General features: G+C 45.9%; 1 protein-coding gene across 2 annotated transcripts in view; it reads left to right on the plus strand.

Annotated features, from left to right (window-relative positions):
* ZNF207 (zinc finger protein 207) overlaps positions 1–26,242 on the plus strand; it is a 65,915-nt gene extending 39,673 nt beyond the window's left edge. For both annotated transcript variants that reach the window (XM_086930904.1, XM_086930903.1), the window contains 2 exons: positions 1,164–1,338; positions 23,034–26,242. In XM_086930904.1, coding sequence (XP_086787030.1) covers positions 1,164–1,338; positions 23,034–23,194 — 336 coding nt within the window. In that variant the 3' untranslated portion in view covers positions 23,195–26,242. The remainder of the gene's footprint in view (positions 1–1,163; positions 1,339–23,033) is intronic.
* The last annotated feature ends 734 nt before the right edge of the window (positions 26,243–26,976 follow it).

A 26,976-nucleotide genomic window follows, 5' to 3' on the forward strand; every position in this document is an offset into this window, starting at 1 on the left:
GCATGTTTTTTATTGGTAAACCTTGCAGCACCTCAGTTGCTGTCTCAAAACCGGATGTGAAACTCCTTTTTAAATGGCTGATTTAGGTACATTTAAAATTAGAGCTCTAAATTAAAATCTATGTAAAAAAAATCCCTTGTGCTTACAATAGCTTTAAGTGCCTTTGAGGGTGCAGTCTGCTACGTTCTTTTGACTCCTTTAAAAGGTGGTAGTATCTCCCTTGTGGTTATTTTCCGTATAGTTGAGATTGATTAGTATTATTTTAATGGAAATGTTAAATCAGCGGAACGTGATTTTGGTCTGTGTGGGCTGTCATAAAAGGGATAAGTTGACTGTCATCCAATACCTGCTTACTACTGCCCCATTCCCTTTGTGGTTCCAAGCCCATCATCTAACTCCACCAACCCCTCACTTAAATTCTCTTTGCTGTTTATATTTTGTTTATTCAGTGCTTCCATTACATGATGGAGAAATATATATAATTGGTCATAAATGGCATGACTAAAATAACCGAGTGGCTACTGTCTAGTCAGTTGCAATTTCAGTTTTTATCTCACTGCATAATTCCCGTTTTTTGATAAATTGGTTGTGGCGTGGCTGGTGTGCATGGCCCAGTACGTAGGGCTATATGAATAAATACATTTTTGGGGTGAGATATTTTTAGTTGGCTCAGTCAGGCGCATAAGAAACTTAAACTGCTGTAGTTTGATAAATGCTAAAAAAAAAAGCATGAAAAGTAATTCGTAGGAAATTGTGTAAATTGATTGCTGTAAATCATAACCGCTAAATACGTATTTAGAGCAACATAAACTATAGTGTCATGCTGGTCATGTCACTTCTAGCATCTGTTTGAATAAGCTGTTGCTGTTTTTCTGCGCCCCAGTAACTAAATGTTTTTTATGATCGTAAACTGTTTAAGGCATTCACCTCACATGAGTAGTTGAAACTGAGTCTGCTAACGTTTCTTTTGAGGCTTTTTATTACATTCAGTTCTTATCGTCTTCCGTCTTGTGTGAAAATTATGTAACTAGAACAGAGCACTTGCATTCACTAAATGTATCTGTGCTGCTGAATACAAACATATGTAACTCTGCTACTATATTTGTAGGCCTTGAAGACTTAATTTAAAACAACTTAATGAAACTTGTGCATTGCTATTACAGGAAGAAAGAAGGGCACAGTTACCTAAATATCAACGGAATCTTCCTCGGCCTGCTCCAGCACCCTTGGGTAACATGGGTAGTCAACCAGTTGGACCAATGGGGGGGATGATGCCACCACAGCAACAAGGAATGTCTACCCAGCAAGGGATGAGGCATCAAATTCCACCACAACATGGTAAGCTGTCTGCTTATATGGTGTTTGTGTCCAGAGGTTCCTTTAGTTTGACTCCTTATATCCAAATCTATGCCAGTCCTGAAGCGGGTGCCTGCCACTAGAAGCAGCCTGTTGAACTTATAAGAGGTAAGCATCACCACTTCTCTGCTGTGCCACACCCATCCCATCATGCTGGTCTTCCCAGTATGATTTTGTTTTCCCTGACCGAAGGGACTTGACCAGCTTTTGCTTCTTTTGAAAAGGTAAGCAATGGGATGCTTCTATATTTCTGCTGCCTCCGTTATGGTCCTGTTCTGTCTAAAGCAAAAAAGCATAACCATTAGCATTTGTAATCATTCTCTCCCCTCTTTGTGCAGGTCTACTTTAATGTCTGCTTTGGCTAGTTTATACTTTTCAACCTAAAAGATTTCTACCCCCTACAGTGAATGCTGAAAAATTAGCATTATCTATGACGAGACAGAGGCTGACAACACGCAGTCTAGGGCTAACTAGGATCAGTTATTAAAGCTGCTCATGGAATCCTTAATGAGAAAGTATTTTTTTTTTTTGGTAGGGAAAAAGGCTTTTGCTGCCACACATGACTGTAATCCGTTATCCCTTTTGAAATTGTTCATAGTCTGGTTTCTTTCGATCCATTATCTAGAATTGCTTATTCAAAAAGAGGATTCTACTGAAAAAACTAAATATCAAGATCCTGCCTGTCCTGACATTTTTTTGTCTCACAATTTTAAAAAATGGCAATCTTCCTTCAGAGATCAGACCATATTAAACTAACCTAAGCTGGTTACTTTACCTGCACCCACACAATGCAGTAATTCATCTTACTCCGCTTGAATTTATACATGTTACTAATTAAACTGTTACTCGTCAGTGAAATAACAAACGAGCCATGATAAGCCCCTGTAAGTGTTGCCTCGTCCCTGCTAATCTCCAGCTCGAGTGTTAGCAGGGACGCGGCAACACTTCCGAGGGGGGCTTATGGCTCGTTTATGTCACTGCCTTTGAAAAGGTGTGCAACAGTAGGACGTTATCGGCATCATGGCTTGTTTCTACTCACCTTTTTTCTAAGGCACAAATTACAGAAGGATTTTCCTTCCTATTTTCTTTGACTAGGTGGTTTACATTTGATCCTAGCATTGTAGACCTTATTATAAAGAAGTAATTACCATTAAAGTCTTGTGGAAAGTATTTCTATTTAACCTTCATAGTGCTTGTACAGCCTGTACCCCAAACATGAAACTTCTCATTGTGGTGATTGTAAGAATGATCTATCTAAAACCCTGTAAGACAGGGAACTGAAACATCTGTAGTTTCTTAGGGAAGAAAAGGGTTTCATCTTGTCGTTGGGATGCCTTTATATCCGAGTTCTTCAATCTGTGGGGCGCGCCCCCCTGGAGGGGGCACATACCCTCCCGGGTGAGGGGGTGCCCTCCACCCTACACTCTTACCTTTTTGTTTTCCACTGTCCCTCCGGAGCAGCAGCTAATTAGCCTAGGGTTTTGGCAGTAACGGTGGGCTGTAGGGGGGAGGGAGGGGAAATCGGTGGGGCCCGATGTGCCCATGCTTTTGTATATTTTGAAGAGCTAATCTCCCAAAACGGTGTTAATTCCTAGAGCTGAAATGCTTCAGCTGCATTAGAATTCAAAGAGTCTCCGCTGTTATGAAACCAAAAGCAAGGAACATTTCAGCTCTAGTAATTAACCCCGTCCTGGGATGGTTGGCTCTCCTTTTCCCAGAACGGAGTGAATTTATTTATTTTATTTATTTACGTAATTTTTATAGCGCAACAAATACCCTGGGGTGTCTCGGCGCTGTAGAACTACTGGAGTCAGCCATCCTCTTACTGGTTAAACAACCATGTTTTTAAGAGCCTGCGGAAGCTCATCAGGTTCGGGGCAATTTTGATGGCCAGTGGCAAAAGATTCCAAAGTTTTGGAGTGGCCACGAGGAAGCGCCTGTCTCCCCAGGTGGCCGTTCTTGTGCGTGGCACAGGGAGGAGACTGGTGTTGGCCGATCTTAATTGCCTTCTGGGAGTATACAGCTGAAAGGCTTCGGTCAGGAACCTGGGTCCTATGCCATGTACTGCCTTATATGCAATGCAGAGGGCCTTAAATTTAATGCGGCTCTCAACTCTCAGCCAGTGGAGCTGACGAATGCCAAGAGTGGTGGATTTGCGGCGAGGAATGTTTAGAAGGATCCTAGCAGCCGCATTCTGGATGGATTGCAGCTTAGTTATGACACGCTTCTGAGTATGAAGACAGAGAGCGTTCCCATAATCTATTTTAGAGAAGACTAAGGTGGAGACCAGATCCTTCCCAGCTGAGGCAGGGAGATAAGGTAGTATTTAATTTTTTTCAAAATAAAGAATGCTGACGAGACAACCTTGTTAGTGTGGAGGTCAAAAGCCAGCTTGCTGTCAAATCACTCCCAGATTTCTGGCTTTTTCCACTGGGACAGGTGGATGGCCGAGCTTTTCCGGCCACCAGCTAGGAGACCATTCAGGGGAGAGTTTTCCGAAGGTCATAATCTCGGTCTTGTCCGAGTTGAGCCTAAGACAATTCGAGGCCATCCAGGTACTGACCTCAAGCATAGCTCTCTGGAAGTTGGCTGCCACAGTGAGGCCGTCCCTGTGGATACCCAGAACCAGCTGGGTATCATCTGCGTAGGATGTAAGCCGTAACCCATGGGCCTTTATTACCCTCGCTAAGTCCGCTACATAGAAGTTAAATAGCATAGGACTTAGCGAGGAGCCCTGTGGGACTCCACAAGGGAGTGCAGAGATAGGAGAGTAAAAGTCTCCCAGCCTCACTGTCTGGGTACGGTTTGCCAGGAAAGATGAGATGAGATCCCTGGCCAGACCGTTTATCCCCAGGGCTGTGACACGGTCGACTAGTGACATGGTCGACCGTGTCAAAGGCCGCCAACAAATCCAAAAGGATGAGGACAGCCGCCCCTCCCTGATCCATGATCGCCCTGATCTCATCAGAGGCCTTTATCAAGGCAGTCTCTGTTCCATGCCCTTTCCTAAAACCAAACTGCGTTTCGTCGAGGTTGGTGGGTCTCGACGAACTCTGAGAGCTGTCTATTCATCAGGAATTCGCATAAGTTTCTCTATTACACAGGCATCTCCTGTGGTATCAGTGCCCCTGTTTATAGTCTCATTCCTGGGCTGCGATAACTTAATCTGCAAAAAACAGTTTGTGCCCAATTTATAATTATGAAATCTTCACTGAGAGCTTGGACTTTAGATTTTAACCACTTAAATTCCAGCAGGGCACTTTACATAAACCACACCCTGTAGTTCCAATGATTATACTGCAATGCATGTCCTCTGATTCCAACTTCCACACGCCATGCACGGTTTGCCTGCTATGAATGTCTACATTTCCCTAGTTCCATCTCAGTTAGCATTTTTTTCTATTGAAGCATTATCTTAAAGTGCTTTAAAGTGCCAAAAGGTGACAAGACACACTCACTGAATACGTGCATCTTTCATTAGATGAAATTGGGGAGGCGATCCAGTCGATGGCTTCTGGGAAGACTCTCGAACTGAATGGCTTGCCTGCCGAGTACTATAAAGCTTACTGTGAATCCCGGACGCCACTACTTCATAAGTTATATACCGCGGCGGTGGAGGAGGGTTCATTACCCCCTTCCATGTTAGAGGCATTCCTGTTCTCCCTGCCTAAACCTGACAGGGACCCTACGGCACTAGGCTCATATAGACCCCTGGCAATGCTTAACGTGGACTTTAAGCTCTTCGCAAAGGTACTGGCGGAACGGTTGGCGCCGGTGGTCCCCCACTTAGTCCATGCTGACCAGAATGGGTTTGCCCCTGCGAGGTTCACGTCATTGAACCTCTGGAGTTATTTCAGGGTGGCAGCTGAGGCCACACGGGAGTGGCCCAGGGTGGGATGCCTTATCCTGGACTTGGAGAACGCGTTTGATTGCCTAGAATGGGGCTGTCTGTCGGTGGTGCTATTGCGCTATGGGCTTGCCATGGGGTTCCTCCGTTTTGGTCGACCTGCTATACAAAAGTCCCACAGTCTGGGTGCGGCTAGGCCCCTACATCTCTGAAACAGTGGCGGTGGACCGGGGCACCCGACACTGTGATGGGATACCAATGGTAGACGCGGTCCATCAGGTGTCCCTCTACGCTGACGACCTGCTGGTGTTTGTGAGGGACATAGAGCACATACCCGAGCAACTGACCCAGCTGCTACATGCCTTTGCCGATATCTTAGGGCTCCGAGTGAATGCGGGTAAATCCTGCCTTAACACTTTCAGTGCAGGGAATGCTGACCCAGGATACTGTCTCGGGGGCACACAAGTCCAGTGGAAAGAAGACACCTTCCGATACCTAGGGTATAGATCTACCGCCACCCAAATGATCTGTTTGATGGGAATCTGGGGAGAGCGGTCACGGGCTTAGGTCGCAGGTACTCTTCTGGAACACACACCCACGGACTACCATGGGTAGAGTGGCGCTTGCCAAAATGGTAATGCTTCCCCGCCTCCTGTACTACTTTGTCAATTTGCCAGTATTTATTCCGGCGCCCTTTTGTAACATGCTCAACAAGCTGTTACAGGACTTTATCTGGGGAACCTCTAGATACAGGCTGGCGCTGGCGAAGCTATATCTGCCGACCGATCAGGGAGGCCTGGCTGCTCCTTGTTTTGAGCACTACTACCTGGCCGCTCAGCTGCAATGATTGCCGCCTGATAGGAGCTCCGGTCCGGAGCTCCTAGTGCTGGGGATCCCTTTCATGGAATTATCCCTGATGGCACGCACCACCGCCGGCGAGAAACGAGCAACCGGACCGTAACAAGTAACTGGATTGAGCTAAAGTAACTGGTTTAAGAGTAACTGGAATATCGCCGTAAAACACGGACCTGCAGCAGTGACGACTGGGACCCCTACAGCCTCGACGAAACGCAGGACGGCTGGAATTGAGCCGAGTTGAGTATCTGACTCGCCTGAAGTGCTCGGCCTGTACCCGACCCGACTGAAGATCACCTTCGCCTGTACCCGACCCGCCTGAAGATATCCACGCTTGCACCGGTACTGAGACCGGAACGATGATGACGCCTAGGAGACTCCGGACAGACAACTGCATCCCAGTGCCCCCTTGAGTGTGGAGGTGCCCTGCTTGCCTGCAATCACCGCCGGCAAGTGATTAGTGTCACTGAAGCCGCCGGGGCGGGTAACAAGCGGACGGGAGTGGGTGCTAACAGACCCGGAGCGGATGGATCAACGAGATCGGTGCACTCGGCACCCAGAACGGCTGTGTTTGTGTGCGTTGGGCAGCGTTTTCCGATGGGTTGCTGTGGAGACTGTGGAGCAACGAGAAGGGAGCAAGGGGCAATTTAACGGCTCCGGGGTGCCCTGTCTGCAGCAGCGTTCCGACGTGAGGCTTCCCCCCTCTCCTCTCCCAATGGATCAACGAGCGCGGGTTAACTGGCATCTAAGCGGCTCCGGTGTGCCCTGTCTGCAGCAGCGCTCCGGCGGGAGGCTCCCCCCCCCCCCCCCCCCCCCCCCTCCCTCCTCACCTTCCCCCCTCCCAGTGGATCAACAAGATCTGGTTAATTGGGCAGCTGGAGCGGCCCGGTTCGCCCTGTTCTGTGTGTTCTGGGCAGAGTTCAGGCGGGAGGCTCTCCCCCCCCCCCCCCCCTTCTCCCCCGCCCAGTGGATCGGCGAGAACGGAGCAACTGGCATTGGGAGAAGCTCCGGTGTACCCTGTCTGTTTGTGTGTGCTGGGCAAACATTACGCAACTTTGGAGGTGCCTGATCTGGGCAGCAGCGTCAGTAAAGACTCGGAAGGTAACTGCACAATAGCTACCACTCTAAATAATCATGCCGATTTTTCACTCTGCATACTGCACGCAAAACTACTTGAGCAGCGGCAGGGACGACTCGGAAGGTAACTGCACGCAAATCTTTCACCTTAAATTACTCATGTCGGTTTCTCTCTTGCTGCCCGGAATTATGTACGGAAAAATGCTTCTTTAAACAAACATGCCGGCTTTTACCCTATGCCCGGAATTTCAAACTGATATCTGTGTGCTTTGTATTTTCCGCGGGCTTTGCGATGGTTACACTCTCCATTGGCTAATATGGCTGGGGCCATAAACTGGAGCCATAAATCGCCTCCCTGCCCACAAGATGACCATGAGGCTACATACCAACGAGGGCAGGGATCAGCAAGTCTGAGATAAGCCTCTCTCTCCTCACCATCTAACAGCATAGAAGCTGAACTCTATCCTCCCCTTTAAGCAACACGGAAGATGGACTAACTCGACCTACCCAGAGTAGAAAGGGAAACTGAACTCAACAATCACTACAATTTGGCTGCCATTTTAGACTGGTCTCTCTCTCTTTGTCGGCCATCATGAGCTAGTCTTTTTCACGATTTGACCACACTCTAAGAACTGGCCTCTTTAGACTATTTTTCAACTAGCGAATGTCTGCCTTTTATTGCAGTATTATACCTCTACTTGATTTTAATGCACCGATCATTAGCTCATCTATTTCTGGCTGCTCTTGAGTCACATTTTGACTCATTTAGCTCATTTAGCTCTTTGTTTGCACCTGTACTAGGTTCCAGCTTATCATTAGCATTATACCTCTACTTGTATACTGTACAATTGTTATAAGTTGCACCCATTTCACCTTCTATTGATGTATTGCACCGATCACTACCTCATATTTTATATATTTACATACTTATCTTTTCCTCTTCATTTCACTTTCTATTGTTGTATTGCACCGATTACTACCTCATATTTTATCTTATATAATTACATATATACCTTTTTTTCTTTATTGTAGGCTGCACCCATTTCACTTCTATCCCTGGAATGCACCATTTGCTACTTCCTATATTTGATGATGTTGACCGCTCACTAGTGTCACCTCCATGTAACTTACTGTGTGCTTCTATTTGTGTATCGCACCGATTACCACCTCATATTTCCATATAGCTATATATATCTTTTATTTGACCCCGTTTGCTTATCTGTATTAATTGTATTATTGATGTACTTGTCTGTACTGTTTACTCCTTTGAACTACCTGTTTGACTATGTTCCCTCATTTACCCCTTCTGTGTAAAGCGCTCTGATATCTGCAAAGATCTTGTCCGCGCTATATAAAACTTTAAAAATAAATAAATAAATAAATGGGTTTCTCGTTGGTTGGCGGATAGAGGTACAGCCACAACACTGCCGCCATACTCACTAGAGCAGATAACCAGACTCTCCCACCCCATTGCTGCGATTGTGCGCCCAACCACTCCTAGCAGTGGCCTACAAGTGCTATCGAAGGGCTCTATATCTCACCCGCCACACTGTCCCTCATGCGCCGACCATACCTCCTGGAGGGCTCACCTGGTGGTGGAGGGGTGCTCACGAAATGGTGGGAGGCTGACATTCATATACTCGGACCTAGAACGGGATGGGGAGCTCTCGACGTATGAGACCTTAGTAACAGAGGAGCGGCTTCCACCAGGTTTTTTTTTTGTGCACCGCTCACTGATGGCGAAACTGACAGCCAGGTGTGGAGATGTGACCACGGAGCCTAGCCAGCACTTAACTATGCAGTACCTGCATGTAATGGGGAGAGGCAGACACCTGGTTCGCGGCAGACACCTGGTTCGCGCATCACTGAGGGAGTATATAAATATTTAATACAAGTATATAAATACTTGTACATGTACAGGAGCACGCAGCTAGTAGTTTGGGCCCACTTAGGTGTACATGAAAACTAGATCTGGGGCGGCCACTAGGGGACAAGGAGTAGGAAAGGGTACTTAAGTCTTGTGCGCATCCCCAGAAACATGCGATTCTGCCAAACCCAGCTCTTCATTGTTCAGAGCTTACCTCACACCTGAGAAGATTAACAAGTACTTGCATCGTAATGACCACACTCTGTCCTAGGTGTGGTGAACTGGGGGCAGGGTTCCTGCACATGCTGTGCAGCTGTCCGGGGTTGGGCACTTACTGGCGCACAAATAGTGAGCTGCTGCAGGACTGCACAGGTCGAACCATAACTTTTGACTGGCCCGAGTACATCTTACATCATTTCATGAGGTCCCCCAAAGATAAGGTGACATTCCGTTTCTTGGATCTATAGCTAGTGGTAGCGAAACTCCTCCTTACAAGGAGGTGGAAGGCACATGACCCACCGTGTACGCAGACATGGAGTTTGTCACTCCAGGCATGGGCTAAGGCAGAGTGGCCTGCCATTCGCAGGGAGGAATCGGTGCTGCGGAAGGAACCTATAGCAGCCCATTGGGAGCGGATGCTCTGTGCGCTACAGCGGTCGGGCAGTGAGGGGCACGCGAGCCACATGGAGGGTGCCGGAGGCGACCACACGGGTGGATGCATGCCACAGTCTGTTCTGCTGACTGGATAATCTGGTGACACACTGCCCCTGCTCTACCAGGGCATGGAGGCAATTGCAGCAGCATGGCCATAGACGGGGGGTGCCTGCACGACCCAGGGAAAGGGGTGGAGGTTGGGGATACAGGGTGTTAAAATGTGCATATGGTTCCTGCTGCCGTTGTTGTTTCTTGTTTAATATACATATACCATCTGTTTGCATGCCCAAGATGTGGGGTCAATACCAGACCACACAGACTATTGAGAGGCTGACTCATTGGTCCTCACTGGTAGCCTCAGTGACTGCATCAGGACTGGCAACATAGTTAGCTCCTGGGCGAGCACCTTTTGTTTAATTTACAATAAAGTGCACATGCTTGTGAAACGCCATGGCCATGCGCTAACGCCTTGACGAACAACCTGTGCATGACTGTGAGCTACTACATTCGGTGGTTGTGCTGTCAAATGTAACCTTAAAAAAACAAAAACAGATTTGGCAAAAAAAGACCATCACTGAATACAATACGTAAATAGGGAGATAAAATCTGCGGAAGCGTCCACTGTGCTACACCTGTGCCACCCGAAATCCAGGAGTTTCAAAATGTATCAGAAGGTTAAATCAATTGCCTTCTCTACAGGAATAATTAGACAATCACAGAGATCCCTTTCCTTTCCACTGCTTCTGGCTCAGGTTTCTATAACCTTTTCTATTTATTCTACCCGTCATCCAATAAAGTGCAACGGGCACCTACTCTGGACCAGAAGGATGAATGTCCTCTCTGCTACACCCAACTGGCTGAAGGCAATGCAGGTATAATTACCTGCATCGAAGGCCTGCACCTGAGAAATACTAGGAGAAAAGGGGAGGAGAGTAACAGTGACACAGTTGGTTTAGGTCTTGCTTTCAGTTACTGCACATCTTCCTACAGTATAGGACAGAGGGGCAGCAACACCCATGGACTCTTGTTGTAAAATGTGACCTAAACATTGGTTTTCATGCCATTTCCACATAGCATTGCACATTCGAAGGTAATGTCTTACATGTGTGATGTTGTCTGTGCTTCGGTCTCAGTGCCACTTCAACCTGTGCTGTCGCCCATAGGGCTAAAAGGGCTTTATCCCCCCACCCCATTGTGCCTTATCCTGGGCTGCTGCAGCCAGAGCTGGCTCTTGGGTGGTGCAACCAGTGCCACCGCACTTCCGTGCTGGCTTCCTGGGGGTGCTGAGTTTGCAAGTACTGTAACACTGTTGCATCCCTCACCGTGCACTCACATGGGCGCTCCTGCTACCCACACAGCGCAGAGGGTTAATGCGCCTGCTACAAACAACTGAGTGTGAGTAAACTAGGAGTAGCGGTATTGAAAAAATGCAATGTTTGTCAGAAAGGTGCTATTGAAAGATGAGGTGCATTGTTGGTCAGTGGTACTGAGGGAATTCACTGAGGAGGAAATGGAGTGTACCAGATTCCAGAAATGTGTCCGGTGGTGAGGGGGGCCGACATCTAAAACAAATCAGCTAGGGGGCTCAACCTACTAATGTCTAATGTTTGAAGACCTCTGCTTTACATGCATACAAGGAAGTTTCTGGAGCTCTCCAATGTGCTTTGAAAGGGAGCACATGTCTCCAACGGGGCAAGTATCTTTACATCTAGAGATGTAGTTAAAAAAAAATCTCCACTCTGCACTCACAATTTCTAAAATGAGAAGCTTTAGTTCTGCTTTACAACTTGCCTGCCTCTGTCAATGGCTGGTCTCTTAGAGTGCCAAAAACTAGGGCACATCGACAAGTTCATGTTCTGCTAACTGTGTCCTTGTTTGCTATGGGAGTCAGTGCTTGCCCCTGCAGGCCTTACATTAGATGCTAATCAATACCTTTACACCCAATAGCATTAGCAGTCCATCAGAATGTTTGGATAACTGTTCCATCCAAGGAATTGTCCGCTTGGCCAGTGCTGATGTGGGCTTTGTTAGTATTCATACTGTCATGCTGTCACCTTGTTAACGGCGGAGTCTGGGTTACTAGTCGGAACCATGTGAATTTGATTACCCTCAGGGCACCATGTCCGCATCTGACATAATTTTGCCATCTTGGCATCGCTTGAGATCCTGTTTACATCCCCCCCCCCACCTGTAAGCTTGGCATTTACATTCACCAATAGGGAATATTAGTGAATAGTTTTGTAGCAGTGGGGAGGCTGTCTCGCCCACTCGCTCCAAATCACACCTTGTTTTGTTAAGTCTTCTGTCTTGTTACTCATGAGTTCATTCCTTGGTGAGCAACAGCCAGTAACTCAATTCTAAACTATTAGTAATTAAGTTTGCCTTAACTATATTCTGGTGCCTCTTTACAGGTTCTGACCAGAAAAGATGGTAAGTTCACCTATTTTAGTCTACCTTTTGCAGTGCAGGCACACAACTTGGCATCTGATCTGAAAATATTGTGGAGGGGTGCTTATGAACTTGAGAAGGTGTGCAGCATCCTGGGGTGTAGATACGTCAGGCAAAATACCCAACAAGGTGGCTGGGTTCCTGACTCTCTAGAGCCCTGAACCAGGCAACCCTTCATGGTCCCAGTATCAGTAAATCACTTATGCTATTATATACTTTTAATGTACTTATGGATCTATATATTTATCACTTTTTTCTATTTTAGCATTTCCAATGAACTATCCTATTTCTCAGCCTATACTTCGCTCAATATATCTTCTAGCCCAACCTTCTGACTCCTCTCAAACTTCTTTCTACCCCTACTTGCCTCATCTGACATCTTTTTCATTACCATTACAAAAATTGAGATTCTAGTTTAATGCTTCCACTGCATCAGCTGGATCTGTCGTCCAATACTATAAATTGTAAGTAAATTAGTGGATCAATGGTTGCTAGATTGGTGGCAAGTGTTGCTGCCACAGTCAGTTTAGAAGTTATCTGCCTTTAAAGATTGTGCAAAGCTATCTGCAAATGTTTATTTTTCTCGTGCATTCCGCAGTTGCATTGTGTTGAAGATGGAGCACCTGATACAAATATAAGACATCCTCTGCAAGAGACAGGAGTCACAACAGCATTCTAATTTGGCACCAACAAACCACAACTGCGTGTGTGAGCGGGACTGGGCATGCTGCTTAGCACTTCATGGTCCACAGCAGGTCACAAGCAATGACGGGCAGCATGCTCCATCTAGCACATAGGAGTAAGTGGTCTTACTTTAACCACATACACCAGATCATGAAAGGAGGCAGGCCAGATCTAAAATTAGGGGGAATAGTTAGAACACTAAACCACAGCAATAACATGTAAATTGTGTCTGAGGCCGTTAAGGCTTTGCACAAGCCCATGGCTCCCAAAATTTCAACCTGGCCTAGTTTCCGCACCTGTCCGCTCCCATGGCTGCAAGCCAGTAGTCTTTTCAGGGTGGCCCATGGCAGTGTTAGGAAGGCACTGCCATACATACCATCTATTGAGTAGCCCCCACAGCTAAAAATGCCTTGGTTAAAGGATCCACCTAGCCTGCTAGTAAGAAATTAGTTTGCCAAGTTGTAAGTTCAATTAATGATGAGGCAGCAGTTGATGGGCCACCCAGGCGTGGTAGTAAGCACCTGTTACAACGGTCCCTATCCTTAATCTTAAGTGGTTGCAGACGAGAGCCTGAAAGCACCACCTCACGCCTGAATTTACTTCCAGATTCCATTGAAGGTTCACAATTTGATTTGCAGGCTAGTGAAAGTGCCAAAGGGTTTTAGTTATTTTTAGTCTATATTGCAGATCAGGCATGGATCTCATTGAAGTCCTATTAAGCCAGTAAATTGTTAGATCTAAAATGCAAGTATGTTGGTGAAACTTCTCTCTAGACAAGGAGAGTGATTGGTGCAGTTTCTTCTGGAAACTCCAATTCACAAGTGAGGCTCTATAGATTCACATACGATGGACACTCTCCCATCTAGTCACTTGGTCAGGAAACTGGTGTAGCAGTCAGCATGTATTCTGCCTGTCTGTTAGGACTAACCTTCTGTAACTGAACGTTCCTAGCACTTTGTGACCAACCACTACAGTGGAAAAACTAAAGAAATAAACTATATCCGTTCCAGCCTTGGTCACCATCACAGAGGAGCCTGTGTGCTCGCTGCCCCTGCTACAGCGCTCGCCATAACGGCTGGGAGGCAGACTACACCTCCAAGCGTGCCTTGCGGCATGGACGCCGCGCCAGGAGGCGCTTTAAAAACGCTTAGGGCTCCCACAGCGCGGGACTTGTGCGGGCTTGTCCGGGCAAAGCCCTGGACAAGGGCAGGACTGGAGGAGGCTGGACTAGGCCTAATCTCTTGGTTTTGGGCTGTGGACATTTCAATCATAAAACCTGTGTTGAAATTTAGGCAGTAGCCTGAAAAGTGTTCACTCGCATACGTAAGTTCGAAATGTTTAACTTTCTCTTCCCACATTGAAATGATGGCAAAAATCAATCAAGGAGTTATATAGCGTACTACTTGCTCGTGAGGGTCTCAAGGTGCTGGGGGTGGGTGCAGTTCCGGATCAGTGGAAGAGCCAGGTCTTGAGGTCCTTCTGTAGTAGGGGATCTCTGTGTATAGTCATAATCTAGTGAGTAGTCCCGCCCATGTGCGTGGACCCTGAAGCAATCAAAAATCTTAGTGTCGAAAAATGCAGAACTGCACAGACACTTAAGAGAGAATTAAAGACCGATAATGCAGCCTATACAACCAGGCTACACTGTCCAGTACTTCAACTAGAATTCCACCAAAAATCCACCAACAGCAAAGCCTGTCCAGATTTCCCTTGCCTCAGCAGCAAAACCCCTCTGGAATGATAGAGAGGAAGACCTGGACAGACAAGCCCCATAGGCTGCCATGATGTGGCTCAGAACAGGATACTGTGCCTTTAAGAGAACTTTCCAGAACTTCACAGTATCCCAGAATGCACTGCAGGTCCCTTTTACTTTCAGTTTTTTTCCGGCTCCTGCAAGCGGGACCCTGAAGCATTGAGCTCTCCCTTTTCAAGGGTTTATTGGTGATTTTTCACTTTTGTTTCGGATTGAGTGCTTTCTAAAGTACTTTATTGCTTTTCTTCTTGTTTGTTTGCACCCTTTTGATGTCAAATATGCCTGCATTATTTGACAAATGTCCGGAGTGCTCCAGGAAGGAAGGCCAAATCAGATCCCCATGAGGTGTGTATCCTCTGCCTTCCCTCTTCCCATGTCCCAGAGGAGTGTGTGATTTGTCCGGGCTTCTCTGGCAGGACCCTGAAGGACCGAAAGAAGATCAGGCTTAAGGGCCTTGAGTAAAGCAGTCTGAAGGCGCAAGGTGGGTCTGGAGGGACTTCCTGTGCTGAGGCCTCTGGGGGGGCTCCCCAGGGGCAGTAAGACCAGCAAGCGTCCCCATATTCCGTCTGGGCCAATTGCTCCGACTACGGCGTCGAGAGGGATGACTACAGTCTGTTCCAAGTCGTCTGGGGCGAAGCGACGTCTACGCAAGACGTCGAAGGAATTGAACAGACCGCTGTCGGCGAAATGGAGAAGATCGTCGTCGAGGGGATCCTTTTCGCTGAGGAGTAGATCGTCGTCTAGGCGCAGGAGGTCGCAGTCTAGGTGCAAGAGGTCGTTGTCGAGGCGGACGAGGTCGCCGTTGAGGGGGAGACGGTCGACGCAGAGTAAAAGACGCTCGACGTCTAGGGACCGATGCTCACCGTCCGGTCGCCGTTCTTCGACACCGAAGAGACATGGAAGGAGACCTGAAGCCATGTGAGGTTCGCCAACGTCCCAGGCTGGAAAGGAAGGCGGATCACAGGGCTCTGTGTACTCCGAGGTGTATACCCCGTCACAGAGGCCGGTTACACCTCCGCCTCCATTGCCGAGGGGTCTCCCTCCGAGGGCCCCTACTCCTCCTCCTTTACCACCACTTCCGGACCTCGACCTCAGTTGCCAGAAAAGCCACCTCCGGTCCCTCCGAGGTCTGTCTCACTGCCCAGACTTCCAACCCCTCCCAAGGGGACTCCTAAGCCGAAGGCCCCGGCCAAACCAAAGACGCCCGCTCCGGTGGAACCGGCGGATCGTCTGAGGCCTAGAAAGTTGCGATCCGGACGGAGAGGAAGATCGAGGAGTCGACTTAGATCCTCCACTAGATCAAGACGTCGCCATAGGAGGCGGGGATCCAGGTCCCGCACAGACTCCTCCAGGACAAGATCCTATTCACCGACCTTGTCGGACTCCCCAGGGACAAGGGTATCTCCGGTGGACGACATCAGCAAGTTCCAGGAGGTTCTCCTGAGCGGGGGCTACAAAATTGGGAATCACGGTGACTGCTCCAACACCCACGACGTCCGTGATCTTTGAAACGCTTCACAAGAAGCATGTCTCGCCCTCTTCTACCACTAGTGCCAGGTTTGGTAGAACCTGCGGATGAGCTGTTCCTCACGCCAGCGGTGGTGAAGGCCGCTCCCTCCCGACTTCTGAAGTACAGGGCCCCGCATTCGGACCCAGCCTTTCTAAGGATAGATCCGGTACCCGACTCTGTTATAGTGACGGCGGCCAGAAAGTTACACTCTACCTCCCCGTCCTCAACTGTGCCGCCCGATAAGGAAAGCCAATGGATAGACTCTGCTGGAAGGAAGGCTTGTGGGACTGCATCCACAGCCATGAAGGCCTCCAGTGATGTGGCGTTGCTGGGGTGGTACGACTGTGCCCTGTGGGACGCCCTGCAACAGTTCACAGACCTTCTTCCACGAGGCCAGAGGGAGGACTTCCAAGAGATCCTCAAAGAGGGGGATGCTGGTGTCAAATCAGGTCATCAGCGCGGCTGCGGACATCTCTTTTGGCTGCCCATGTGTACTGTCATGGGATCAACCAGCAGCGCCATGCTTGGCTCAGGCTCACATCACTCAAGCCGGAGGCCCAGCAGCGGTTGGCCAATCTGGCCTTTTCTTGGTAAACCCTGTTCGGAAAGCATGCCGATGATGAGATGGCCTGCATGAAGGCGGAGGGGGAGACCCTGACGGCTGTGGGCTTGGAGAAGCCCAAAGAAAAGAAGTCCTACCACCCGTTCCAGAGACAGTTCGGTGCACAGGGAAGAGGACGAGGGTAGTCTTCGGACCAGCAGCAACAACAGCAGCAGTTCCGGAGACACTTACAAAAGCGTCAGAAGGGTAGAGGGGGACAGCAGTCCTCTACAGCGAACAAGGGCCCGGCTGGGTCGCGGCCCTGAGCTGTTACTTCCCCTTCATCCGTTACCCGCACCGGTGGGGGGGAAGCGTTCAATTTTTTCTGGCAGAGTGGAGAAAAATGACTCCGGACAAGTGGGTGCTGAATATTGTTTGCAATGGATACGGTCTTCGGTTCACCAGCCCGCCTCCATCGATTCCTCTGGTCGCAGTATCAACTGCGCGAGCTCCAGGCGGAGGCCGATATCCTGTTAAGGAAAAGGGCGATAGAAGACGTACCTCTGGCTCAAAGAGGAAGAGGTCTGTACTCCCGGTTCTTCCTGGTTCGCAAGAAGGACAAGAACGAGTTCAGGCCCATTCTGGACTTGCGACAGGCAAACAAGTGGATTCGCAGAGAAAAATTTTGCATGCTGTCGTTGCATCAGATTTATCCTCCGCTGCAACAGGGAGACTGGCTAAGTGCAATAGACCTACAGGATGAGTATTTCCATGTGCCCATTGCACACACCCAGGAAGTTCCTGCGATTACAAGTCTGCACCAATCATTACAGTACTGCCATTCGGGCTGAAGTCTGCGCCCAGAACATTCTCGAAGTGCATGGCAGTGGTAGCAGCACACCTAAGGAAGAACAAGGTGTTTGTCTACCCGTACCTGGACGATTGGTTGATCAAGGCCTCCTCCTTCTCGGAAGCTCAAGCACACTTCCAGAAGACGTGCGTTCTCTTGAACAAGCTGGGGTTGCACATCAACATGTCAAAGTGTGTCCTGACTGCTGTCCAGTGCATTCAGTACTTGGGAGCCACCATCAATATGCTGTCAGCAAGCGTGTCTCCTTCGGAGGAGCGAAGATTATCACTCCTTCGGAAGGCTCAGGCTCTTATGACCACTCCATCTACAACAGTGAGGACGGTGTCTTCTCTACTGGGATCGATGGCCTCTTGGATTTTCCTGACGCCACACGCACGACTGCACATGAGACCGTTGCAAGAGTGCTTGGAGGACAGTGGGATCAGAGGAAAGGGTCTTGGTACGACAAGATACGACTGTCTCTGCATGCTCTTCAGTCTCTGAAGTGGTGGTGTTCAGCGGAGAATCTCCTCAGAGGGGTTCCCTTACACAAGGACATTCCCACTCAGTCTATCGTGACGGATGCTTCTCTCCAGGGCTGGGGAGCGCATTCCGGAGACTTACAGATTCAAGGAACGTGGTCACCGATGGAGTCCACGTATCATATCAACTTCCTGGAACTCAGAGCTGTTCACTTGGCACTGAAGGCCTTTCATCCGTCCTTTCAGACCAACTCTCTGTTTGTGCAAACTGACAATACGACACAATGTATTACCTCAAGAAGTAGGGGGCTCGATCACGCACTCTGTCGCAGAAGGCGATGGCTTCTGGCCAGAGGACTGACGATAACTGCTACCCATCTACCAGGTGTGCAGAATGTTCAGGCGGACGCACTGAGCAGACTGATTCAGGAAAACCACGAATGGGTCCTAAACGACGAAGTACTAGGAGAAGTCTTCGAAAGGTGGGGGACTCCAGACGTAGATCTGTTCGCCACCGCCGAAAACAGCAAATGCTGAGCCTTCGCTTCCAGGTACTACCAGCAAGGGACGCTGGGGAATGCGCTATGGATCAACTGGTCGAACAGCTTTCTGTACGCTTTTCCACCCATTCCCCTGATTCTAGCGGTGCTCATCAAGCTGTCCCAGTCCAGGGCACGGATGATCCTGATTGCCCCGGAATGGCTCAGGCAGTGGTGGTTCACGGACCTGCTTCACCGGTCTCTCCTTCCGCACATACGGCTGCCGTGCAGGCCGGACCTTCTCTCCAAGTTCGGGGGGGCAGATGTTGCACCCCAACCTCTCGTCTTTGAGTTTGGCGGCATGGCTCCTGAGAGAGTGCAATATGGCCATTTAATATTGTACTAAGATTGCATGGACATACTGAAGGAGTCTAAGCGACCTTCCACTCGGACATCCTATGCTTACAAGTGGAAGAGGTTTTGTATCTGGTGTGCGTCCAAGAACTATGACCCGACGACGTGCAAGAAAGATGTCCTCTTCCTTACTTTCTACATTTGGTGCGGTCTGGCCTTAATGTTCATTCCATTAAGGTTCATCTCGCTGCCTTGACTGCCTTACAGGAAAAGCCCTTCAGACTTCCTTCTTCCAGATCCCTGTGATCAAAGATTTTTTGGAAGGCTTGAAGAAAGTGTTCCCTCCTGTCAGGCTTCCTTTGCTTTCATGGGAATTGAATGTGGTGCTGTCCAGATTGATGAAGGAGCCTTTTGAACCTATTCATAAGGCTTCGTTGCAGCACCTGTCCTGGAAGGTGGCGTTCTTCGTGGCCATTACATCGGCCCGCAGGGTGAGTAAAATTCAGGCGTTGTGTTGCCAAGAACCTTATATTGTATTTCATGCTGCTAAGGTTGTTATGCGTACTCACCCTAAATTTCTTCCCAAGGTTATTTCTGATTTTCATGTCAACCAGACTAACTTTGCCTACGTTTTTTCAGAATCCTTAATCTCCAGCGGAAAGGTCCTTACATTCCCTGGATGTTAGGAGGGTGTTAATTTTATCTGGATAAGACCAAAGATATTCGTAGGTCAGACCAATTGAATTATGGATCAGTCAGGACGGGTCTTGCTTACCTCTAAGCAGTCCATCTTTAGGTGGATTGTGTCCTGCATACAACTGTGTTACCAGAAAGCTAATAAGACCTTAGGGGGTAAACCTAAGGCTCATTCCACCAGGGGCAAAGCTGCCACGACGGCTTTGCTCCGTAATGTTCCTATTGCAGAAATATGCAAGGCCGCCACTTGGAAGTCGGTCCATACCTTTGCTAAGCATTACTGTCTGGACACGGATGCCAGGGCAGACGCTCAGGTTGGGCAGGCTTCGCTGCGAAATCTGTTTGCACAATAGTGGTGTTACTTCTCGTTTCTCCACCGCCGCTTTGGTGTGGGGATGGGCTTGCCATTCTATTCACTAGATTATGACTATACACAGAGATCCCCCTACTACAGAAGGAGTAGTTTCTGTCCTGTAACTCCAGTTCTGTAGTAGGGGTATCTGTTAGTCATAAGCGCCCGCCCTCCTCCCCGGTGGGGAGAGAGATTCATGTAAGGAATGCTACAGGTCTGGCGTGTTATGCCTTCAAAAAGAACTGAAAGTAAAAGGGACCTGCAGTGCCTTCTGGGATACTGTGAAGTTCTGGAAAGTTCTCTTAAAGGCACAGTATCCTGTTTTGAGCCACATAATGGCAGCCTATGGGGCTTGTCTGTCCATGTCTTCCTCTCTATCATTCCGGAGGGTTTTTGCTGCTAAGGCAAGGGAAATCTGGACAGACTTTGCTGTTTGTGTATTTTTGGTGGAATTTCAAGTTGAAGTACTGGACAGTGTAGCCTGGTTATAGGCTGCATTATCTGTCTTTAAATTCTCTTAAGTGTCTGTGCAGTTCATTTTTTTCGACACTTTAAGAGATTATTTTTGATTGCTCCGGGGTCCACGCACATGGGCGGGACTTTTCACTAGATTATGACTATAACAGATACCCCTGCTACAGAACTGGAGTTACAGGACAAACTACTTCTTTTCTTTCTGGTGAGCTGAGTTGGCCTCCTATGTAAGTGTATAGCAGGTGATTGTATTATTATAAACTGTATATCTCCAATGCTCGCAGGGCAGCTGCTTAGTCAGGGTAAAAATTTACCAAATCAAAGGTGCAGACGAGGGATTGACATATTGCCACTTGGGTTCCTTTATAGGCATCTCGAATGCAATAGCCTAAATATCCCAGTCATTAAGCCTTATACAGAGAAATGTAGTTCTAGACTGGCGTTCTCCCTTTGTGGAACTGAGAAATAGAATCCAACTCCTGATCGACCTGGATTCTCCGGATTGACGAACTAGTGTAATCATTAATCCACAAATGACTGAGCACGCATCTCCTGGGACTAAGTACGATCATCTCATTATAAATGACACCACTAGTGAAACTGTACTCTGTGGCCCTTTAATTGAGCCATCACACCAGCTCTTACAGTTGGATCATGATAGAGTAAAATGTAAACTTATTTAAAATCTTGATTCACCTGCACCAAGGCATTTGCGCTAAAGTGAGGTGGATCCTAGATGGCAGCCTGTCAAATTATATTTCTGTCTGTAAGGGAGTACGGCAGGGCTGTGTTCTCGCCCCAACACTATTCACCTTGTTCAAAAACCGGTTAATAGTTGTATGACTGGTGGGAATTCCCCAAAACTATCAGGAAGCCCTGTGCCGTCGCTGCTTTTTGCAGAGGATGCACTGCTTTTAGCTCGGATGCCAAAAAGGATTCAGAATATCCTAAACCAGTTTGCAAAAGCATAGGTGTTTGGAAATCAATTGTTTAAAGATAAAATACATGCCGTTTAACCCCTATAAATCAAATAAGGGTAAACTAAGGTTGGGCTCCCTAACTTTTGAAACAGGTTAAGGTATTTGGTTACCTAGGAGTCTGAATCAGTGACCGGCTAGTCTGGACACCCCAAATCAAAGTATTTTAAATCTCCAGCATGTCGACCCTGCAATAGCAGGGAAGACCAGGGAGCCTGCTTTTCGACCGTCCTTGCCAATTTTAGAACTACATAGGGCAAAGGGTCTAGGAGCGGCACTGTATTGGGCTGAGCTATGGGGGCTGGAGAACCTGAAGCAGCTAGTTTCTGCAGAGAATACATTTATAAGGGCTATCCTCAATTTGCCAGGGACTACCCCTCTTCTGCCGTTAAGACTTTACCTTGGTCTTAGATCCATTAACAACTTTGCCATTCTCTAGGCACACAGGTCCCAGTGAAGGAAGCAGAGGAAGAGCTATTAACCCTACAGAAACAAACGGGTCGTCTTGCCTGGTTCAGTAGGGTTAAGGAATGGCTCTTTAAACTGGGGTTGGGAGGATCTTGGGTCCATTGAGAGAAATTATTCACCTCCCCCAAAAACTTTCTGGGTGTACGTGGACAATCAATATATTAATGTAAATGCACATGGCACTTTAACTTCTAGCTTTACAACCCTAAAGGTTTGTTTGGTTTTAGAATATTTATGGATGATCTTGAACCCCTGCAGGCAAGAGCACTTTACATTCGATTCTGTTACGGGGCTCTCCCCTTAAACTCAAGGAAAAGTATCTAGGTCAATCCATCCTTAACATCCCTGTGCCTGACCTGTTCTCTTCCTGGGACCATGGAATATTTTCTTTTTTCCAGTCCTTATGTAAACCACCGGAAAAACTGGTTAATCTCGGTCTACAGTATGCTCTTTTTTACGTTTTTCTGATGCTTTACGGGTCCTCTGGACGGATACAACAAGATGGTTAGTATTCGTAATTTCGAGATACTTGCTCTGCTTGGTGGGCGAAGTTTAAAAATGATAAATTATGACTCTGGGAAAGCAAATTGAATATGTAAATTACCCGGTCATGAAGCTAGAAGAGGATGACGGGGGCTTTGATCCTAGGTATCTTTATAATAGATGTTCGTAAAGTGGAATCCCCCTTCTAATTATTTGTGAAATTGACATTTTGGGGTACATTTTAATACTATTGGAGGTATTTGATTTGTTTTTTACGTATTTTACTCATGATGTAATGGACTTATCTCTTTTACCTGTGAATATTCTGATGTAAATGATAGTTATTGATCAAATAAATAAAAAATAAATTATATTAGCATATTTCTGGAGTCCATGGATGATCTAGAAACTTAATGTGGTATCATGGGCTTTTACAGTCCCATCACCCATTATATTTGGCACTATAGGATGCATCTCATGTTGGTTTAGTTGCAAGTCAAGCCTCCAGTGTGAATATGATGACTATGGTTTAGTTATTGCAGATGTTTGCCATTTGTTGCTTTTTCTTTTGAAATGCTCTACATACTGACATGCCCAATGAAAAATAAACTGCAATGGCTGAAGTGATCACACAGCCTAGGTGAAATATTAAATTGAGACCACTCGTTTCTTTTCCTGTTCAAATCTCCACTAGCTGTTTTGTGTTGCAAATATTAATTTAACATTCCCTTTATTCTAGCTTCTCCATCCCTTATAAAAAAAGTAACCAGAGTATAGACTTTCATTTTAATAAACTAACTGATAACACTTGATTTTACCTTTGTAGGTCAGTATGGTGGCCCTCACCAGGGCATACAGGGGTATCATCATGGCGGTATGCCTCCATATGGACAAGGACATCCAATGGTGCCCCAGTACCAAGGTGGACCTCCCCGACCTCCGATGGGCATGAGACCGCCTGTAATGTCGCAAGGTGGCAGATACTGAGGCCGCTACACTATCTGAATAGGTTTGGAGATTAAACCTTTTATCTTGTGATGTTAATATACCCAAGCTACCGTCAATTTAAGCTCCATTGTGACATTAAACAGTATCTTCCCAAGTTACCTGGAACTATTGGACATTCATATTTTACTGGGAGGGGGGAAATATTTTTATTTTGAACAGGAACTTTTCCTGGTATTGCAATTTATACTGTATGGCTTCTTTTTCATGTTTCATCTAGGTTTTTAGACGTGAAGTATAGTAAATATGGTTCGTTAAATTGTGAAGGCGCAGAGTTACATGAACATACCATCTTGAAGGCAAGTTCTGTAATGTTATGTTGCTATTTGTAAAATGATGCCCTCACAGCACACCAGGTGCTGTTGGACTTCATGTCCCCAACGGAGCTTGGTGAGGGCTTTAGCTGTTTGCAACTACTTGTACATTAAGTCTAAACGTGTACCAATATTTAATGTATTTAGATTTCTCCTGTTGCAGAGTTTAAATACTGACCTACGGTCATGTGACTTTTCTGTACTGTACCGAATATCATTGTAATAAAATGAGCGAAAACATGATGCCTTTTTATTTATAACTAGATGTAGCTCCAGTACCTAAAAGGTTTGTACAAATGCATGCCACCATAGAGATTTAATGATGCATTGATAACTGTTCTGTGCATTGTCTGATCAACGATTATCTTTAGTTGCATGATTGTGTGTATTTGAACAAGTGGATCTAGATCTGTATATTAAATCCCAAATAACATTTTTTCTGACCAAAGTAAACTCCATATTGGACCTTTTCTGTTATCCTTTCTATTCAAGCCACTTTGTAAAAGGAATCCCTCATTGGTGCTCATGACTCCTCAGAACATTATTTTGACTTGTAAACTACTTGTTTAAATACAATGCTAAAAATTTAGCTTTATGCTTATATTCTTATGGCATTTTTCATGTTTAATCTACGGAAAGTAGTAGTAATCCAAATCAGGCTGAAAGCAAATAAACGTTGCTCTACTTGGGTGAGGTTTCACCAACAATTGTTGGGACAGGGAAGAGGGCAGATCTGCAATACTCTTATGTACAGTGCACAATTTCAGCTTTCTTTTCAGGTTCCTTGGAAAATAGAGCAAAAGTGATACCAAGTGAATAGATGTTCAGATGTGCAAAGAATGTGGGATCTATTGACATCCTGCTGCGGATAATGGAAATTTGATAACTAAATCAAACCATGTTGCTAATCTTACATTATAAACATTTTAAAGCCCTGTAAATAACATTTTGTAAATTGCCATTTAAATGTTTTCTTTTAAGGCAATTGTCTAAAATGGCACTATCCACAGGTTGATTTCTGCTGGGTTTGGATCTCTTGGTGTTGCACATGGGAACAGTTTGGTAGCCAAATGCGATTGAGCTGCATTTTGTCCTGTGCGCATAGGTGACTGTTGATTAGTTAGATGGTGATGGTGTAATTAAATAGTTCTGTTTGCTTCATCGGTGGGGAATGTGTTCTTTTGAAATGTATATCATTCAGTTGAGAGCATCTAGAGATCTAAAATAAACATTTTTCTTCTTCCTATAGCACTGCCCTAGGACAGACTGAGGCTGAGTCTCAGTGTTGCCCTGTTCAGTCTGAGGCAAGTGGGATTTATTTTATTCATTCTGGAGGCTTTCACAGCTTTATGGCTGTTGGATATCTATGTCCCCAAACTTGCAGCAAGTTTGGTGAAAGCCTCTCACTTTAATTTAAAGTAGGATTTATTTTTTTAATCTTTTGTAGATTTGGCTCTACATTAATGTTCATCTGTGTCACTTAATTGATTATGGGAGGTGCCTGAACGACAGATTAACTGTGCAACGTGAGTGCTTTCAATCGCTGCATAGGTCTTTGGGTTCCCTCTGGGTCTACTTCATTGTGTCAATGTAGGCATACAATAATCTGCATATGGACCTAATTTTGCATGCCAGAAGATGTAATATGAACAGTGCAAATCTATTTAATTTTAAAATCTTTGCCGGTATACTTTTAGGAACCATTGTGGCTAGCTTACTCAGTTTAGTATTTTATTTCTATGTACATTTAAAGATTCAGTTTTTGCATCCATGGGTCCGTTATTTTGATAACATGGTATTTTACTCCTCTACTTGGGGGTATTTAATCTTAAAATATTGCTGAAGATGTTACCTTGTTTTATGCAGCATTTTGTCACATCTGAACAAACTAATGTAGAGCCAACAAAACCAGTAAAACGTACAGGTTTTTGAGTGAAATTTAGCAGGTGTTGGTTGAACAATGCATTTGCTTGACCTGGATTTAAATGCCCTTCCTGAATGTGCTGAGAGATTAGTTATAACATCACCATTTCACCTTCTACACAGTCACTTATCTGTTATTTCAATATGTGCTTTATTCTGAATATATTGTATATTTAGATGTGTTGACTCTCTAAAGGCCTCTAGACATTATAGTACAAGTAGAAACTTGAGTTGTGAAAGTTGTTTTTTTATTTACTGCTGACATAGATTTGGTCTACAGTGCTAATGTTTAGGTAGCATGATGTTGTGTCCCTCAATGAAGTCTTGACACTCTGAAATGTTCAACAGTAGTTTTTCCGCCTCTTCTTCACCACCTAAAGTATTGTCCTCTATTGTCTCTTACCCGGAGGTATTGCAGAAATTGTCATATTTTTGAAGTCCCATTTTAATTGCTGCAACTTCAACTTGTTAATTGCACAGTCCTGGAAGCATTTGCATTCTAAAATTCTGATCATAGCCTGCTAAATACTAATCTTTAGGCATGCTCTTTGTTTTTTTAAATTGCCTCACCACAGACCGTGATCCTTTTCTAATGACTGCATTTGTAAATTCTGACGACCCATGAAATTATTCCAGCAAATATGACTTTGACAACTTGGTAGCAATTAACTTATGTTTTTGAAAGTTTTGCAATTTTTTTTCTTTTTCTAAAATTGTCATTTTAATGATTCTTTAGATTCCTGTCACATTGACCAGGATGCAATGTTCTATTAAACATTTTCCCATTCTCCAATGAACTGAATCTTGTCATTTATGGCCATTATCTCCTAAGCTTGCAATAAATTATGAGTTGGTGCTTGAATTGCTAAAGTTTGCAGTGTGTGTGTGTATCGTCTTGCGGTCTCATTACCGAAAAATGTATCAATGAGACTATCCAGGTAAACATCAGTATTCAGCTCTGCAGAATGCTGTAGATTGACAATAATATGCTGAAGATATTCTGGTATACAGTCTAGCTCGTTCTGCAATCGTGTCTCCTTGGTTTTTGTAATGTTCCTCTGATCTCTATATGTTGTACTTAAAGTAATTTTACTGCAGCGTGAATATTGATTAAAATACTTCATAATACTGCCAAAGTGACATTTCAGGTTCTAAAAAATGCTGCCTAATCGACTCGATATGATCAGTCTTTTACAGGGCCATGTGCATATTTTTGTTTTTTTGTGGTGGTCAGCCATCTGAGTTCGTGGAGTTAAGCTGCAGATTTGCCCGTGTAAGAAGAGCAATTTTGACCTGAATCTTTGAATTACCAAATTGATACTGGCAGAAATAAAGAATTTCTAAAGTTGTCATTTTTTATACATTGCATACAAACCGTTGAAAATGCGGAGATCCGTGTCTACTATGGAGTAGGCTTGACCAGGAAAAATATGGCCAGAAAACCTAGCTTCCCCAACATTCAATCTTTTAAAGATTCAGTGCCTAAGGAGAAATTGATTAAAACAGGTTATTCCATTAGTCAAAAGC

The sequence above is a fragment of the Lissotriton vulgaris genome, chromosome 7, assembly GCF_964263255.1.
Source record: "Lissotriton vulgaris chromosome 7, aLisVul1.2, whole genome shotgun sequence".
Classification (NCBI taxonomy): Eukaryota; Metazoa; Chordata; class Amphibia; order Caudata; family Salamandridae; genus Lissotriton; species Lissotriton vulgaris.